The following is a 17,249-nucleotide window of genomic DNA, read 5'->3' as shown; positions in this document are numbered from 1 at the left end:
GCGGTCAAAAAAAAGAAAAGAGAAGTAAGAGGGATACAAAACATGTACTGTATGTTGTACTATTATACAAATTTATTGAAACACATGGGTCTTCAGTAGGGATTTCATGTGGATCCAAACCGTTAATAATCATTATTTTCTCCATATACCGCTCCCTGGCTTCCTTGTTTAAGGTATCCCGGTAAATTCCAGTTCCTTTCCAGCAGTTTAACATCTTTTTTTTTGCGTTCCGTCTGTTCACTTGGTGAAACAGAAAAGCGTCCTGTCTCCTCTCATCAAAACAAATGCAGCGACGGGGACAGGAGTTTTCAGGCAGTACGCGCTGGTGCTCATGGGAAACGTAGTGTTCTTTCTGGTAAAACAATACCGCTTTTGTCCAAAAGATGCCGCCAAACTCAGAAAAGCTGAAAGTTACGTTGTGCTGCTTTAACTCAATTACTTTTTGGGAAAAGTAATTTGTAACTATAACTAATTACTTTTTTTAAAGGAAGATGACCGACAGTGCTGATTTCTGATCACTAAACTACTTGACCAGTCCTTATTTTGTCTGCTCCACTGTTTCCTCCCGCTCTTCCAGTCCCATGTCCGAACCTGTACGTGCAGCTCAACGCCCTGCAGCTGGTCCTGGATCCTCGCAGCCTGGAGTGGCTCAACCTGTTCGGCCTCGACCTCAAGCAGAGTCTGGAGCAGTTCATGGAGATCTACAAGCTCGACGACCTGCAGAAACCTGACGATCACGTCGACATCAAGATCGACGGCCTCATGCTCAAGGTGAGTGGGAATGAGGATCCAAGTGTGACGTGTGTGTGTGTTTTTGGGGGTGTGTGCTTATCTCTCGGTTCTCTCCGTTAGCTGGTGGTGCCCACCGACCGGGACGCCTCCTGCCCCGCCGACCTGCCGCGCTCCGTCTCCATCCAGACGTCTGAAATGGTGGCCAGCAACACCCGGCACCCGGGCAACTGCACCCGCTCGCACCTGGAGGCCCTGCTGCAGGCCTTCGAGGAGGAGCCGTTCTTCTCCTCGTCGTTCTCCTCGTTCCCTCGCTCCTCCTCCTCCTCCGTGCCCATCCTCCACCCCGTCTTCCAGCGGCACGCTCACGAGCAGGACACCAAGCTGCACGACGTCTACCGAGGGCTGGTGTCGCCCTCGCTGGGCGCCGACGCCCTCAAGATGCCCGCCGCCACGGACTTGTGGTCGCTGCACTTCGCCCAGTTCTGGGTGGACTACGAGGGCAGCCACGGGGGCAAGGGCCGGCCGCAGCCCTTCGTGGACTCCTTCCCCCTCACCGTGTGGGGGTGTCAGCCGGCCAAGATCGCCGAGCATCAGGAGAAGCTCCGGAGCGCCTCCGGATCAGGGATGTCCAGAAGCACGTCGCAGGAGGCCGTCTCCCGTTTGCAGAGGAAACGGTTGTTAAAGGAGTATTACAGCACGGACGGGGCGTCGCCATCGCCTCACGGCAGCGATGCAGTACCGCCGGCTAACAACGGGCTGCATAAACCCCTCTCGCTGGACTGTTTGCCCTCCTCATCCCCTCCTTCGTCATCATCCAGTACAGATGCAGACGTGCACCTGTTGGTGCACGTTCAGAAGCCCTTAAGCGCTCAGGTATTAATGCTCTTTTCAACTTCTAACTTCTAATACCAGGTCCCAAAGCATCAAATTATTATTTTAACTCAGTCCGTTGTGGATTTCTGATCAGAATCTTGTATTAACTGGATCAAAAATATCTTTCCGATACACATTTTTTACAAAAGTGAGAAGAGAGTGATGGAAGATGAATGTAGTTCTGTCATTTCAAATTACACTGCTCCTACCAATGACATTTAAAATGTTGTTAAGTGGAAAAAAAACCCCAAAACTTTCATTTTCAAACCTTTTCATGTCAAAACATAATATAAAATTAAAACTAACTACAAACGCATGGAGTGCTGCTGGGTGTATGAAAAGTATACTTCAGGTGCTCTTCGACATGGGGATCCAAAAGATTGAAAAACAATTTAGTAAAACCGAGGCTCTCTAGAAGTTAGAAAAATATAAAAAGCCTTTATTGAATCATGGCTTAGTAAAAGTTAACATTGTTTTAATTCCACCAGGTCTTAAAAGTAGTTGAACACAACCCCAGACGAGCCACATGTGACATATTCGCATGTGTAATTGTTAAACAAAGATTAAGCCAACAGGCAGGCACACGTTTTGTGTTACGGATCAGGAAACGCAGGAGTACAAACAAACGTCCTTTTAATTAAAATAAAGCGCTGCACAGACAGGTAATCCGGAAAGTAAATCCACAAGGCCTCCAACAAACAACGGGGAAATAAATCCAAAATGAGTCAAACCAGAGAGAAACCCCGGGGAGGAAGACAAACGGACCGGGACGACTGACTGACCGGGGGGACATACAGACGGACAAGCTGACGAGACACAGGCACGAGCAATCAGGACTGATGGGAACAAGGGAACTCAAACTGGAACCAAGGCATTGACTTTCAAAATAAAAACAGGAACTAGAATACTAAATGAGGAAATGAAAGAAAAACAGAAGGAAAAATCAAAACCATGACAGTTTACTGTGCAGTAAATTAAGTGTACCAAAAATCCAGTAGCTTGTAGGGCCACCTTTAGCAGCACAAGCACTTGAAGTAATCAACTGATGATGATATCAACCTCTCATGCCATCACGGCCAAATTCTGGTTCGCGCTCACGTAAACTCTCAACGGTGTTTTCACACTTCTGAGTGTCTGAGACCAACAAACAGACAAAACCTCTTTATTTATTTTTTATAACCCTTGTGCTGTCTTCGGGTCAAGGAAGAAGGGAGGAAAGATGGAAGAAAAGGAGGGAGGAAAGAAGGAACGGAAAAAAAAAGAAGGAAGGAACAGAGAAAAGAAGGAAGGAACGGAGAAAGGAAGGAAGGATGGGAGGAAAGAAGGAAGGAAGGGAGGGAAAAAGAAAGAAGGAAGGAATGAAAGGAGAAAACAAGGAAAGAAGGAAGGAAGGGAGAAAAGAAGGAAGGAAGGAAAAAAGAAGGGAAGGAAGGAAGGAAAGAAGGAAGGAAGGAAGGAATGGAAAAAAGAATGAAGGAAGGTAAGGAGAAAACAAGGAAAGAATGTACGAGGGGGGAAAAAAAGGAAGGGAGAAGAGAAGGGAGGGAAAAAAGAATGAAGAAGGAAAGGAGAAAACAAGGAAAGAATGTACGAGGGGAGGAAAGAACGAATGGAGGAAAGAAGGATGGAAGGGAGGAAAGAAGGAAGGAAGGGAGAAAAGAAGGAAGGAAAAAAGAAGGGAGGAAAGAATGAAGGAAGGAAAGGAGAAAACAAGGAAAGAATATACCAGGGGAGAAAAGAACGAATGGAGGAAAGAAGGAAGTAAGGGAGGAAACAAGGAAGGGAGTAAAGAAGAAAGAAAGGGAGAAGGAAGGAGAGAGCAGGAGGACAGGAGAATTTGAACAAAAGACAGTACAAGGGTTAAAGGTTGTTCTCCCGCTGATGATTAATTGATCAAGTGCCTTTTAAAAGCAACACTTACTGAGGCCGGGTTGATTATTTCTTATTGTTTTTCTAAACTTCTGATACATTAAAACGCATTATTGACAGGAGATTCACCACAAATAATGAAGATAAGGAATTGTGACTATTCTACACTTGTGTGTTTCCAGGTGAGCCACCGGCAGTACGTGTTCCTGATGCACCTGCAGCGCAGCCTCAAAGCCCTGCAGCAGAAGCTGCAGCAGGACCTGGAGGAGATGGGCTCCAAGCGGGAGCGTAAGGACTCCTCCCACCACCCCGCGGACCACCAGCCCTTCACCGTCTGCTTAGGCCTCCTGCTCAAGAGTGCAGAGGTGTCCCTCCTCCTGAAGCCGGTCCCCCGGCCCGAGGGTTCACGATCCCCCGCGGGCTCAGAGCTCTCCCCCTCGGAGAGCCGAGGAACCCTGGAGCCTCCCGGCGACGCCGGGGAGGGAGCAGAGAAGGGACACGACGGGGAAGGAGCTGCAAAGCCGTCGCTCCCTGCGGACCAGCTGCTGCGTGGGGACAGCCCCGTCCCCCTCCTTCCCTCCTCCACGTCTGCTCCTCGTCGGGACTCGGCTCACAGAGCCTCGGAGGAGGAGAGGACTCCGGCTAAGAGCGCGGGCAGGGGGGGCTCGGACGAGGGGGGGGACGCCGCGGTGGATTGGTCGACCGCGGTCGATGAAGTGGGAGTTGGGTTAGAATCCAAAGCCCAAGTAAGTGATTCTTTTTCTGACCCACTGAGCAGCAAAGACTTGAGCGACAAAGACAAGACGCCTGGAAAGATGCCTCAGTCAATATCCAGGTAATTTCATGCCGTTATTTTCCCATCAGCTCAAAGCGTTTCAATTTCAGAACCTCAGCAGTTGGTCTCCCGAGTTCTGGGAGGCGCCTGGAATGGATCTGCTGTATAATCACCAAGCTCCAGACTGTTTTATATCTGTTCCTCTATTAACCACTGTGTTTAAATGATCTGTAAATTATTATTTAGTTTTTCGTTCCCATTTGAAACGAGGTTGGGATAACTCGTCTAAGAAAAGAGACGACGATAACAGCAGCAAGGTTTTATAAGTTGAGTGGAACCAAAGTTTCACTCAGTTTGATTTTATTTAATTGTGCATTTCAACCATTAAACTAACAATAATTTGTAGTATTTATCATTAATTAACCGTGCGTGAGATGGCAATCTTAATGAGATGATTATATGATGCAGCTAGAAAAGTTCAGGGTGAGTCTCATCCAAACACCAGAGGACGACGAGTCAACACAGTTGTTATTGTTGACTCTTTCTCAATGAACTGGGGGCTTTTTATTCATGTTTTATAGAAGAAATGTCCAAGGAGTTGTTTGTTCCAGCCCCAGAAATGAAGTGTTGGGGCTTTTTATTCATGTTTTATAGAAGAAATGTCTAAGGAGTTGTTTGTTCCAGCCCCAGAAATGAAGTGTTGTTGCCGTATCTCGGAGTTTTCTGCTCTTTTTAAGTGACCCAGTCGGTGTTTTCAGCATCCCCACCGTCATTAACCCACATCTCTTTCTAGTGTAGTCTGTCTGTTTCTGAACACAAGAGCTGTGTGTCGACCCCCCACTCCAGTGTGAATGTTCAGCCTTCCAGCTCGTCTCTCACGCTGCTCACGCTGCCGTTTCACCTTCACGTGCGCTCATGTCATCTCCTGTCCGTCAACTGTGTTTTTCTCATTTCTGAACCCTTTCACTACTTTTTTTTTTCTGCTTCTTGACTCTCGCTTTGACCCATGCGAGGTGTGTGTGTGTGTGTGTGTGTGTGTGTCTTCTCTCTACCAAGGAAAGGAAGTTTGTCTTTGGTTTCTGATCTCCTCAGCTCCTCAAACTCCAGCAGATCCACCTCCCTTTATTCCATGTCCAACATGTAAGCGCTTGGATCTGTGACCAGCCCTGTTAGTCTGTGTGTGTGTGTGTGTGTGTGTGTATGTGTGTGTGTGTGTGTGTGTGTGTGTGTGTGTGTGTGTGTGTGTGTGTGTGTGTGTGCTTGTTTTATGAATATAAATCAGTGCAAATGTGTGGTTGTGAGTGAATGCCCAGTGGGCATGCATTTGCATGTGTGCATGCCGCCCTGTCCTCTGACTCTGTGTACTACCAGTAAGTGTTAAATGAGTCTGGTCTCTTGTGTTCCACGTCTACGTGTCGTCTCTTGGTGATGTTGTTGGTGATAAAGCCAGAAGCTTCAGGTTTTTTTTTTTGCCTTGTGTTCTGTCTTTTCTGAACCACGTTGTTTTCGTGATGTCTCCCTGAAATGTTTGTGCCACTTGAAGATCGAATACTTTGTTTTACATGACCTTAAACAACACTGCACACAGGATTGGCTACATATTTAATTCATGACTTGTCGAGAGCGCAGCTGTCTCAGCTCAGTGTCAGCGTGACAGAATATATATATATATATTCATATCAGATGTGATGAAATAGATGCACTCGACAGCGATTTGGTTTTCCTCAGCCAGTCTGTCCACATTAATACTGGGACTCATTTCATTAAAAATAATATCAGCATTGATGAGGAGCGTAGACGCTTTCCTTCCCGTGACCTGTGGGTTTTTGTGTGCACATTGCAGTGGGCGCTTGATGCGTGACCGTTCCCAGTCCAGTTTCTCTGTGTCCTACAAGAACATGAAGAAGAGCCCGTCTCTGCAGTCGCTGGACAACATTTCCATCGACAGTTACCTGATGGAGGACGGAGACGCCTACAGCTTACTGGAGAGAGGTGGACAAAGCACACGCACTTGCTCTCATACTTTATTTATACTGAGTTCCTTTCCTGAAGTAAAGGACCATCATCTTCTGGCTTGAGGTTTTACACTTCATCGTAATTGTTTATCTTTGCAAAAAAAAAAAATGATGGAAGTGTAGCCGCATGCATCTGTTGTGGACAGAAGGTGGCAGTGTTGAGCTGCATTTCATGACGCAGCATTGCATTTACATTCTGCAAATTCTTTTTTACAGAGAAAGAAAAGAGTCATGTTTTGTTTTAAATTTTGATGTACTTTTTAGACGATGTGTCGATGTCCGGATACAAGGATGCCATCAGTGAGCAGAGCGCCGCCGAGGCCGGACCGGGTCAGGAGCAGGAAGGAGGCGCGTCGTCTGACAGCGTCAGCGCCACGTCCCAGAGCATTGACGAACCCACCAAAGACATAGTGAGAAACTACAGAAATGTGTTTCCAGTAAATCATGTATTTTTGTTGCATGATGGAAATAAGAATATACATCAAAACCACTGAACGACCTCAAAAAAGGGGCTTAAATGTGCCTTTTCCATCTGCAAGGCTGGTTAGCCAGCAGATGACGATAATGACGGCCATGTCCGCCCCCCCAGGTGTCCGTGCTGGTGCTGAAGGTCCGGTCGGTGTGTGTGGGCATGGAGGCGGTGGGGGAGAGCGCGGCTGTGGCGCTGGAGGTGGGCAGCGTCACGCCCAGCCAGCTGGGCAACATCAGCCTCCGGCAGTACCTCAGCAACCGCAGCCTCGGTGAGAAACGCCAGCCACACACGCGTGTTTTCTGTCTGACGGAGCATGAAACAGCTTTTTATACATGATGGATTACATTTAAGTTTGTTTTTGGCATGACTTTATTTATATAAAATATTAACATGTGGTAATTAACATTGTTCTGTGTCTCTACTTGACATTAAACTAATGAGCTGTGTCGCATCAGTCATCACAACAGAACAGTGAGCGTGTGGTTGTGAACGTTCAGCCACTTGTTGACTTATGGCACTTTTCCACTAGTACCTACTGTAGGAAGCTGCTGTGACGTATATGATTGTGTGATCTAAACTAAGAAGACAACAACACTAAAGATGTAGAACAGGAGGAGATGATAGATGTGCTGCTGGGTCTGTGGCTTGTGTTCGATATTAAGTTAAAAAATGAGTGAGAGAAGCTTCAGCGGCAACGCTTTTTAATTTTTTTGGTTCGTTTCGGTGCTGCTGAAAAGTCCGTTGGTAGCTGAGCAGCTATGAAGTGACAGAGCTCCTGGTAGATCTTGTCGTTCCTTATCGCCCATATACTGTATTTTCCGGATTATAAGTTGTGTTTTCTTTCATAGTTTGGCCGGGGGTGCAATTTATGTGTGAAATTATTAACACATTATTACCAGTATATGATTTCACATGTTATTTTTCACACTAAACTGCAAGAGGGCAAACTGCAACTGACGATGAGTCTGACGTAAAAGACGTAGAAGAGGAAGCGCTGCATATTCTACCTCCGGAGTTAGCGGAGTTGTTTAAAAGTTACTCAGAGGATGAAGATTTCATTGGATTTTAGTTATTTGGAGTGACACGGATGGTTTGGTAAACTTCTTAGCATGTTATTTATGCTATAGTTATCTGAATAACTCTTATTATGTTAACATACCAGGCACGTTCTCAGCTGTGTCATGTAACGTGAGCATACCGTACAATTATATTCAGCCTGTTGTTGCCTCTATTCTATTTTTATTTTAAATTGCCTTTCAAGATGACATGTCTGTTCTTCGTGTTGGATTTTATCAAATATATTTCCCCCCAAAAATGCATGAAACAGACTTGCGCTGCCATTGCTGGCATCATAAAAAGAACAAGAAGCCGCCGTCAGAGTCGCTCTTTTGCTGATGTCACATCCTGACTCAGACGTCTGACTCCAACCCCCCGACCAATCGGTGGCCTGTAGTGTGATGACATCACAGCCCGACTCAGCCGCTTAGAACCTTGGCAGAGTGTTTACAGATAAAGTATCTACTCGGCACGGTTAGACCCCTGGTGGGAAAGCGCCAAACGGAGTGGAGGCGAGCCGGGCTGAGTAGCTACTAGTGGAAAAGTGCCATTACTTGACACGAGAGGAAACGTGAGGACAGACAGAGGAAGGATGGACGGATACACTTGAAGCACGGCTGCTCCATTGCAGCTGCCAGGATGCTTCATGAACAGTCGGGTCATTGTTTGGGGATTGCTCATCTGAAGATGAGGCAGATGGAGGGATGAGCAGTTACTCCGGGGTGTTGAACTTTGACTGCCCCCCCACGCAACACTAACAAGAGCAGGAAACAGTTGGACACATGTCGATGGAAAAAAATGTGTTTATGAAGCAACACGTTGATTTAATTCAGGCTATAATTGGCGGATGAAGCCCTAGAAGGCTGAGACTGATTCAAGAATAAGTCAACCGTGGTTCAGACACTGACACAGCCACCGCCGCCGCTTTTTATTTCATTTACCTGCCATAACTCCCCACAGGTTTGGTGAGTTCAGTACCAATACCTGCTCAGAGCAGCCAAGGTAACTGCTGTGTTAACCCACCGTTTGTAGCCTAACGTGCATGCTTTCCTCGTGCGTGTGTGTGTGTGTTTTTACACCTGTGTGAGTTTCCTCCAAACTCGGCACTTTGCTTGACGGCATGCACTGCAGTTGCAGCGCGCTGCAATGCATGAAGTGTCTGATTGCTCATATTTCTGCAGGAGTCAATGCGTGTCATTTAATTGAGGTTTGATTTGATTCGGCACTAATGGAGTGAGTGGGTCCTGTTATTTGCAACATTAGGCTGCCAACCTTTCAAACGCGGTATTCCTGAGAGCTCGACTTAAATTAACTTCTTCTTTTTCTTCTGCGCCGGCAGCTTTAACCCCTAATCCCCCTATTCGCCCCCCCCCCGTGTCTCTCCTACCTCCTATTCCCCCCCTCCTACCTCCATCTCTCCACTGCAGCAGACTTTGCAGTTTCAGTCCAGTGATTCAGGCAATGAGGGAAACGCCAGCTTTACCCCCCCCCTCCCTTCCTCCCCTTCCTCCCCTCCCACCAGCTATCTCACCAGAGAAATCCCACCTCATCCTCCTCTTCTTTTCCTCCACCTTTCCTCCTCACTCTCCCTCCAGTTCCTACTCCATCTTCCGACTAATCCTCCGTCGTTCACCCCTTTCCTTCCCCTCATCCCTCTCCCCTCTCTGTCTCCAGGCCATCTTTTCTATCCCTTCCTTGTCTTATCACAGCCGTTCAGTCCTCGGCTGCTGGCTCCCTCTCCTCCATGTTTTCTCTCTCTCTCTCTCCTCACCCGTCTTTTCACTTTTCTCCCCGTTTCCTTCGATCCTAGCTGCTCACGACTGAGGAACTGTCATTTTATCTCAGGAAAGCTGACAGCGTTGCGTGTATGTGTGTCTGCGAGGCTTTTTTTTTTAGATTGTAACCGTCTTCTGCAGTTTTTCTTCAGAGCATTTGAGGGGAAAGTGATTCACTTGTCAAAATAGAAGGATAAATCCATTGAAGTGTCCATTTTCATGTCTTGCTGAATGTCCTGTTGCAGCCTGCTGTGTGTCTTTAGTGGTTTATACACGTGCTCGTGCGGGCTTGCCTGAAGGTTATGCTGATCTTCGCTCAGACTTACTGTAAAACAAGCATTAATTTGTCTTTACTTCTCTCATCATTGTCCTTTGCCTCACTTTTTACACCTCTTTTACTTACATCTTTGATTTTGTGATGTTTGATGTAAAACATCACAATGATTTAGTGGAAACTTTTATCCAAAGCAGCTTACAAGTGAAGAGGAGCAATGAAGCAATAAAGGGGAGCAGCGTTTGTTCTTAGTGTCAAATATCAGCTGTGACGTCAGCAGTGGAACCAGCAGCTCGCTAATTAAAGGGCATTCACGTTATTTTTATGGGCTGGAGTCGTATCTGCTGTATAATCAAATCTTGACGTTTTTTTTTATCATATAGTTTACTTTTGCTGAGTTTCGGGTTTTCAGGTGGAAGTTCTGATTTGAACCTTTTTATTTCCAAGTTCACAAACATAATGGACCCCTGGAGCTCCAGCATTCAGGCTGCCTTTTACATTACAATGTTAAAACGTATAAAGGTCGTAAGAATGTGAATTATAGGCCGTCTTTAATCCTTTTTTTCAGTACAACCTAAGAATTCTGATGAAGTTTTTAATTTTTTTTATTTTCACAAACTATAGGAACACAAGTAACCTAAAAGTACATAGAAATTTCGAATTAGGATTTAATTGTTTTGATTTAACCTCCCATCAGTAAAATATGTCACAGTCCAAATCTCCCTTTAACAAAAAGTGCAGTGAATTCTGCACAATTATTGCTAAAAACGATTAATTACATTCTGTAATTGTAACTAGTTATTATTATAAAATGAACTCTGACAATATATAAAATAAAAGGGCATTTTGTAAAGCTGTAAAATGAGCTCGATAAACCCACTTCCCAGGAAGTCCAGGTATATCTTCTAATCCCACTGCGATTTTCCCGCCTGAGCTCTAGGGGTTAAACACCACTGACATAGAAATCCATGGAGACTAAAAAAAAGAATTAAAATAAAGCCAGTTTTTCTTTATTCCTTTATTCTTCTCCTTTGAGCACATTTAGCTTTTTCATTGTTGGCACTTGTTTCTCGCTCCTCTGTTCGACTTTCTGGTTCCTTCTCCTTTTCATACCTTTTCAAACAATTTCAAACCTGACATCAAAATCCACCCAGTCCATCTGGAGATGTCCCAAAGAGGTTGCATAACAATCTCTTAAATTGAATCCTGTTTTAAATATTTAGGCCTCTATCACTGCTGAAGGTCCAGTGAGTCAGTTGTCTGTAGGGACATCTAGTGGCATAATTTACACATTACAACCAAAAAGAAAATGATGGCGACGTCAAAAGGCATAAAGATCTGAGGGACTCATGGCATCGTTTTGTATCAAGGTAATGAAAAATCCTTGATCCTTAATACACAGATGAAACCTAAATGATTCATATTATACTGTTTTATTGCCTATGGACTGTCCTGAGTGTTACACACTTCGACTGAAATATCTAAAAATAGAAGACAAAAAATCTTTAAATGCCTTTTTTGTTAACTAATTGCATAATCAAAATCGTATTGAACAGTGAACAGTGAAACAAAGTATTGATTCAGGATTCAGGATTCAGGTGCTTTTATATCTGATTTATAAATCCCCTCAAACCAATTTGGATTTTAATTTTTTCATAGTTGCTCATTTATTTCTCTTTTTTCCAATTTACAAGCCATATCAGCTGGTAAACCGGGCAGGTTTTTCTATTTGTTTTGATCTAATGATCAACCCGAGGAGGCGGGATCAGATCAGGACAGTTGTTTCCATCCCACACGGACCGTCCGCAGTGATGCTGGCATGAGCATCATCTCACGTTGGGTGTGTTTTAGTGTCAGGTGAGAGTTTGCTGAGTCGTCTCCGCTGACCACGCCTGCCATCTCTTCCCCCCCCAAACAGGTGGTGGCGACGTCAACGCTGCGTCTGCCCGGAGCCCACGCGGCCCGGAGGTGCGGGCTCGGCTGGAGAGCGGGCCCTGCGCCGCGGCCCACTCCCCGCTGGCCGAGCGCAACGGCTTCCTGCAACTGCGTCTCCATGGATACCGCGCCAACTTCCTGATGTCCACGCTGCACAACCTGGCCCTCTTCATGGAGGACGACTTTGCGCCGCAAGTGCTGCCCATGGAGATCAGCGTCAGGGACACGCACATCAACCTAGAGGTGAGGAAACCCATCTTCTCTAGTGTACCCTGAAGTGGTCGCTGCAGAGCGGTTCAGTTAGTGTTGTTTTTGTCAGCCGGTTTCAATTTGAGATTTAGTCTAGTCTTTGGGTCAAGCTATCATTTTATTTTTTATTAGTTTTAGTGTCAAGTTTCAGTCGACTAAAAGTCGACAATTTTAGTCTCGTTTTAGTGAAAGATTGTATTTAGCCAAACCCATTTTACAATTCAAACAAGGTTATCTTATTATTATATTATTGTTACCAGAGACGTTCAATAAACCCACTACGGTTCGGTTTCCTGTATCTGTGTCACGTGACTGCCACGCCCCTTTAGGAGACAGGAAGTAGGTCCTGAGTCTATTGAGTCCTATGGGAAAAGTGAACGTGAGCACAGATTATTACCAATTCCTTCGCCCCATAGTAACCTAAGTAAATATGGGACCCATTTTCCAAAAGCCATAAACCTTCTGAACATTCTGACACCAAAATGGCAATTTTCAGACCGACAGATTAGGAGAAAATGAACTTTGTTTGAGACCTGTCTCTGTCTGAGCAACACACTCTCACGAGATTTGGCTCTCATCATTTTCCCATCGGATAAAATGAAGTTTAAAACTGAAATAAAACTTGCTTCTTTGCTTAATAATACTCTTATTTGTATTATTTAAGTCTTTTTGGAAGAAAGTTGTACTGTATCTAGTGTTGTATGTTCCAAAACGATGTGGGGAGAGGAGCGGCCACGCCCACTTAGGAGACAGGAAGTGGATACCATTTCATACCATTGGCAGTAATGGTAATGTGCTATCTTCTGTATAGAGGATCTTTGTTGTTACCTTATAGACTCAAGAATACATTCATTCCAGATACAGAAGACGCTCTAATTTGAGTTTACAACATATTTATTTTTCCGTATTTCTCCCCATCTTTTTCTTTTTTGATGACGCATTTGGTTTATGTATCCAAAGATGGTCTCTTCTTCTTCTCCCAGCCCCAGAGCAGATCCCCCCCCCGGCCATCGGCCCCTTCCTCTATGTAACTTTGTTTTTAATTGACGTGAACCTAGAGCTCTGCGTTAACGGCATCAGCCTCTAACTCTGCAGCTGCATCTTCTGGATCTGAGGAAAATACTTAAAGAATGGATATTGAGAATCTTTGTTAGAACATTTCATCTCGTTTTGCTCAACGAAATTGAAGACACATTTTAGCAGAGTTTTTATTTTGTAATCTACATTTTAGTCTTGTTTTTAATCATTTACGATATTGCATTATATATTTGATTATCGTTATCGTCACATAACCAGCATTTTCGTTGCGTCTCGTCTCGTTTTCCTCAGGTGATAAAGGTGCGTTGACAACAATATTTAGTCATAATTTTCATTGACAAAAGCGACTTTAAGGGGCGTACGACTCTTATTTCGGTGCCGAACGCGGCAGCAGCTTCTGAGTATTATGATCTGTGCTCTAATTGAAATTTAGATGTGAACTGAAAGTTCAGTGACATAGAAAATGCCTTTCTGCTTTCTCCCCGGGTTCCTTCGTGGCTGAGCGGAGCCGATGTGGATAATTTCTCTCACCCTGTCGCACACGTTCACACGTTCACACCTTCACACGTTCACACGCAACGGAGCCACGAACTAGTAACATGTGACAAACTGTCGTGCAGGACGACGGCCCCCGGGACAACACGTCCGAGGGCGAGCCCTCGCCCATCACCCTCCACGTGGACAGTCTGCTCATACACAGACGGGACGACGGCTCCTTCTCCATAGGAGGTAAAGTTCTATCGTTTTCCACTGCCCGATATTTGCATATTTTATATAAGACAACCTATCTGATGAGGTATTTTATTACACCCTCCCAGAAGTCTCATTCAGATAATAACTCCTCTGTCTGTAGGAGAAAATGTGGGAATCAAAATGCAAATCATTACCAGGTTTTCTGGGACTGCCCCGTCATAAAGAATTACCGGTACTGGAAAGAGATACACAAAGCCCTACAGAATATCTTCAAATGCGAAATACTCCTCAAGAGTAAGACTGTTTTTCAGACATATAGAGATAAACATTTAATGAATATCCTGCTAGTGGCCTGTAAAAAGACTATTACAAGGAAATAGTTCTCACAGGAGAGCCCGACTTTAAAGGTATGGAGGGAAATTACAATGGACATTTATAAAATGGAGAAGATAACGGCATTAATTAATCATAAATTGGAAAAATTCACCTCATACTGGGAAAACTGGGTCAACTACGTCACGCTCCATAGGCCTGATTTTATTTTCTCAAGTCAACGACTGTTATGTTGAAAAGAGCCCTCCCCACTTACAGGACTGTCTCAGAAAATTAGAATATTGTGATAAAGTTCTTTATTTTCTGTAATGCAATTAAAAAAACAAAACTGTCATACATTCTGGATTCATTACAAATCAACTGAAATATTGCAAGCCTTTTATTATTTTAATATTGCTGATTATGGCTTACAGTTTAAGATTAAGATTCCCAGAATATTCTAATTTTTTGAGATAGGATATTTGAGTTTATAAGCTGTAAGCCATGATCAGCAATATTAAAATATATAATAATAGGCTTGCAATAATTCAGTTGATTTGTAATGAATCCAGAATGTATGACATTTTTGTTTTTGTAATTGCATTACAGAAAATCACAATATTCTAATTTTCTGAGACAGTCCTGTATACATAGTTTTTAGAGGTTTGTCTTTCTTTTCATTGTTTGGACATAATAAAACAAAAACATTATTCTGACATTTAGGACAGCCAACAGATGTATGATGTATGATTTTGTATGAATACAAAAATGTTTTTCGTATCCACCGATCTAAACTCTGTTCTGCCTATTCTCCTTCAAAGTGGACAAAGAGACGGACGACAGACCCAGGAAAACAGATCTGATGGACGGCTCTCTCAATCCGCTCCTGGAGACGGTGAGCCGGGTCTGCGGGGAACCGAAGGCCACGCAGACTCCAACCCCGCCCAGCAGCCCTCCTCCGTCCGCCAGAGAAAAGGTGAGACACGTGTCCTTCTAGACCAGAGGTCAGCAACCCGCGGCTCTAGAGCCGCATGCGGCTCTTTAGCGCCGCCCTAGTGGCTCCTAGAGCTTTTTTGTTTTACCTTTTTTTTTCTTTCCTTTTTTCTTCTTTTTCTTTTTTCCTTTTTTCTCTTTTTTTCTTTTTTTTCCTTTTTCTCTTTTTTTCTCTTTTTTTCTTTTTTTTCTTCCTTTTTCTCTTTTTTTCTTCCGTTTTCCTTTTTTAATCTCAACATTTCGACTTTTTTCTTGAAATTTTGACTTTTTTCTCAACATTTTTACTTTTTTCTCAAAATTTTGACTTTTTTTCTCTAAATTTTGACTTTTTCTCGACATTTTGATTTTTTTCTCGAAATTTCGACTTTTTTCTCGACATTTCGACTTTTTTCTTGAAGTGCATAATGAAAAAAAAAATCTTTCCCCAGTTCTAACTAATATAGAAACATGCAGCATGTGTTGTCTTCATTCTAAGGCTGATACAAGACATTTCATTTTTTTGCGGCTACAGACATATTTGTTTTTTGTGTTTTTGGTCCAATATGGCTCTTTCAACATTTTGGGTTGCCGACCCCTGTTCTAGACTTTCCCTCCTTCCAACCGGAGAGTAAGAAAATATCAATGACGGCCCGATCTTCTTCTCCAGATGCTGATGGAGGAGAACGAGTGTCTGAAGGTGGAGCTCTCCCGGGCCAAGATGGCGCTGGCCGAGGCTCAGATGGAAAAGGACTCGCTGATTCACCGCATGAAGAACCTCAAAGTCAACACCAGCTAGACGCGCCTCCCCGCTCCCCGGCCGGCTCCCGCTCGGCACCCGCGGGTCCGCAGAGACGAGCTCCCACACCGAAGGACACCAGTTAAAATTAAGTAAAGAAAAGAGGATTTTTTTTCTTCTCCTTTTTTAAAAAAACTTCAATGGCTCCATTTTCACGCTTCTTGATCGAGTGAACCAGCACGTCTCTACACTTCAAAGCAACGCGGAGTCTGTGAAGACTCAGAAACACACATCTCGTCTGTTTTATCTCCTTCACTTCGGACGGCGGAGGTTCGATGCGTTTGGGAAAACTGAAAAAGAAAGCAAGAACAGAAATGCGTATTTGAAAGCGAGCCTGAGACTTCTACGGTTAGTTGGTGCCTGCAGATAAACCCTCTCCTCACTAGTCTGTTGAAAGTAAAATAAAAAAGAAAGTCAGTATGAATGAACACTGAATGTCGTATCTTCAGAGGAATGTCTCCAAAAAAAAGATTTATTTTGCACTGCACTCGAATTTTTAATTTAGTGCGTATTATGTTCAGATGTGGGCGGGGCGGGGTCGTAGCCACGCCCCTCCTCCTCTGGGTGTACAGTGTATATTGTACAAGAATGTGAACACAACTATTTTCTACAGACCTTTGAATGGTGACGCAGTGTTTTAGTTGGGTGTGTGTGGTGTTTTTTTTGTTTATATCTCAACCAGAACAAGCATTTAATTAAAATTACACAAGGAATTTCCGCAAAACGCCTCACGCCAGTCCGTGACCTCCTCGGACGTCCCGTTTTGCGTTAACGGCTACTTTAACACGTGCACTTTTAAAACTGAGGCACTGCAAACGAAGTAAAAAAGAAAAGAGGGAAACAAGTGATGCTGCCTGTGTGTGTGTCTTTTATGTAAAAATGTAGAAGTTTCTTTGTTTTTTTTTTTTTTTTAAATCAATGAACATGCAAAGACCATCGTTTGCTGCTGATTCGTCTCGGCGTGAGAACGTCTGGGGGGAATCCTGACGGGATGTTTAAAGACTAAAACTTTCTAACAGCACAAGAATAAATGGAAAACAAAAAAACAAGGCTATAGTTTCAGGTTTTATAACTCTGATCTCATGTTCAACAATAAAAGTACATGATTGGCTCCGTTAATTTCACATTATTGTTCTTTTATTCTTTCAATTTAAGTGAGAAGTGTTTTAGTTCCTGTAAAAACTCCTGAAATGTGATAATTTCTATACAGATTCAGACTTGAAATGTTCGGTGACATAACTGTACGTGCAGTTTTTTTTGTTTTTTTTTAATGATTTGTCTTTAATATTTACAGCTTTTTTCTCCTCATCGGCATAATCGACCTTCAGAAAAGATGGAAAAAAATCGCAAAAATGATGAAAAGTTGTATTTTGTCCGTAAAAGCTGCTGAAATACTAATGAAAATTAAAAAAG

The 17,249-nt window shown here is 43.8% G+C and overlaps 1 protein-coding gene across 2 annotated transcripts in view; it reads left to right on the top strand.

Moving 5' to 3' along the window:
* The window catches only part of bltp3b (bridge-like lipid transfer protein family member 3B), a 43,121-nt gene extending 26,161 nt beyond the window's left edge, over positions 1–16,960 (top strand). Inside the window, exons 13-23 of one of the 2 annotated variants that reach the window (XM_061714084.1) lie at positions 578–771; positions 853–1,605; positions 3,657–4,309; positions 5,306–5,389; positions 6,093–6,241; positions 6,529–6,674; positions 6,854–7,004; positions 11,760–12,019; positions 13,684–13,792; positions 14,890–15,044; positions 15,708–16,960. In XM_061714084.1, coding sequence (XP_061570068.1) covers positions 578–771; positions 853–1,605; positions 3,657–4,309; positions 5,306–5,389; positions 6,093–6,241; positions 6,529–6,674; positions 6,854–7,004; positions 11,760–12,019; positions 13,684–13,792; positions 14,890–15,044; positions 15,708–15,836 — 2,783 coding nt within the window. In that variant the 3' untranslated portion in view covers positions 15,837–16,960. The remainder of the gene's footprint in view (positions 1–577; positions 772–852; positions 1,606–3,656; positions 4,310–5,305; positions 5,390–6,092; positions 6,242–6,528; positions 6,675–6,853; positions 7,005–11,759; positions 12,020–13,683; positions 13,793–14,889; positions 15,045–15,707) is intronic. The other variant, XM_061714085.1, reaches the window with a different exon arrangement.
* Positions 16,961–17,249: the final 289 nt, after the last annotated feature.

Source organism: Cololabis saira, chromosome 23, assembly GCF_033807715.1.
Source record: "Cololabis saira isolate AMF1-May2022 chromosome 23, fColSai1.1, whole genome shotgun sequence".
Lineage (NCBI taxonomy): Eukaryota > Metazoa > Chordata > Actinopteri > Beloniformes > Belonidae > Cololabis > Cololabis saira.
The sequence above is the reverse complement of the archived record's forward strand: the minus strand, read 5'-3'. Positions and strand labels throughout refer to the sequence as shown.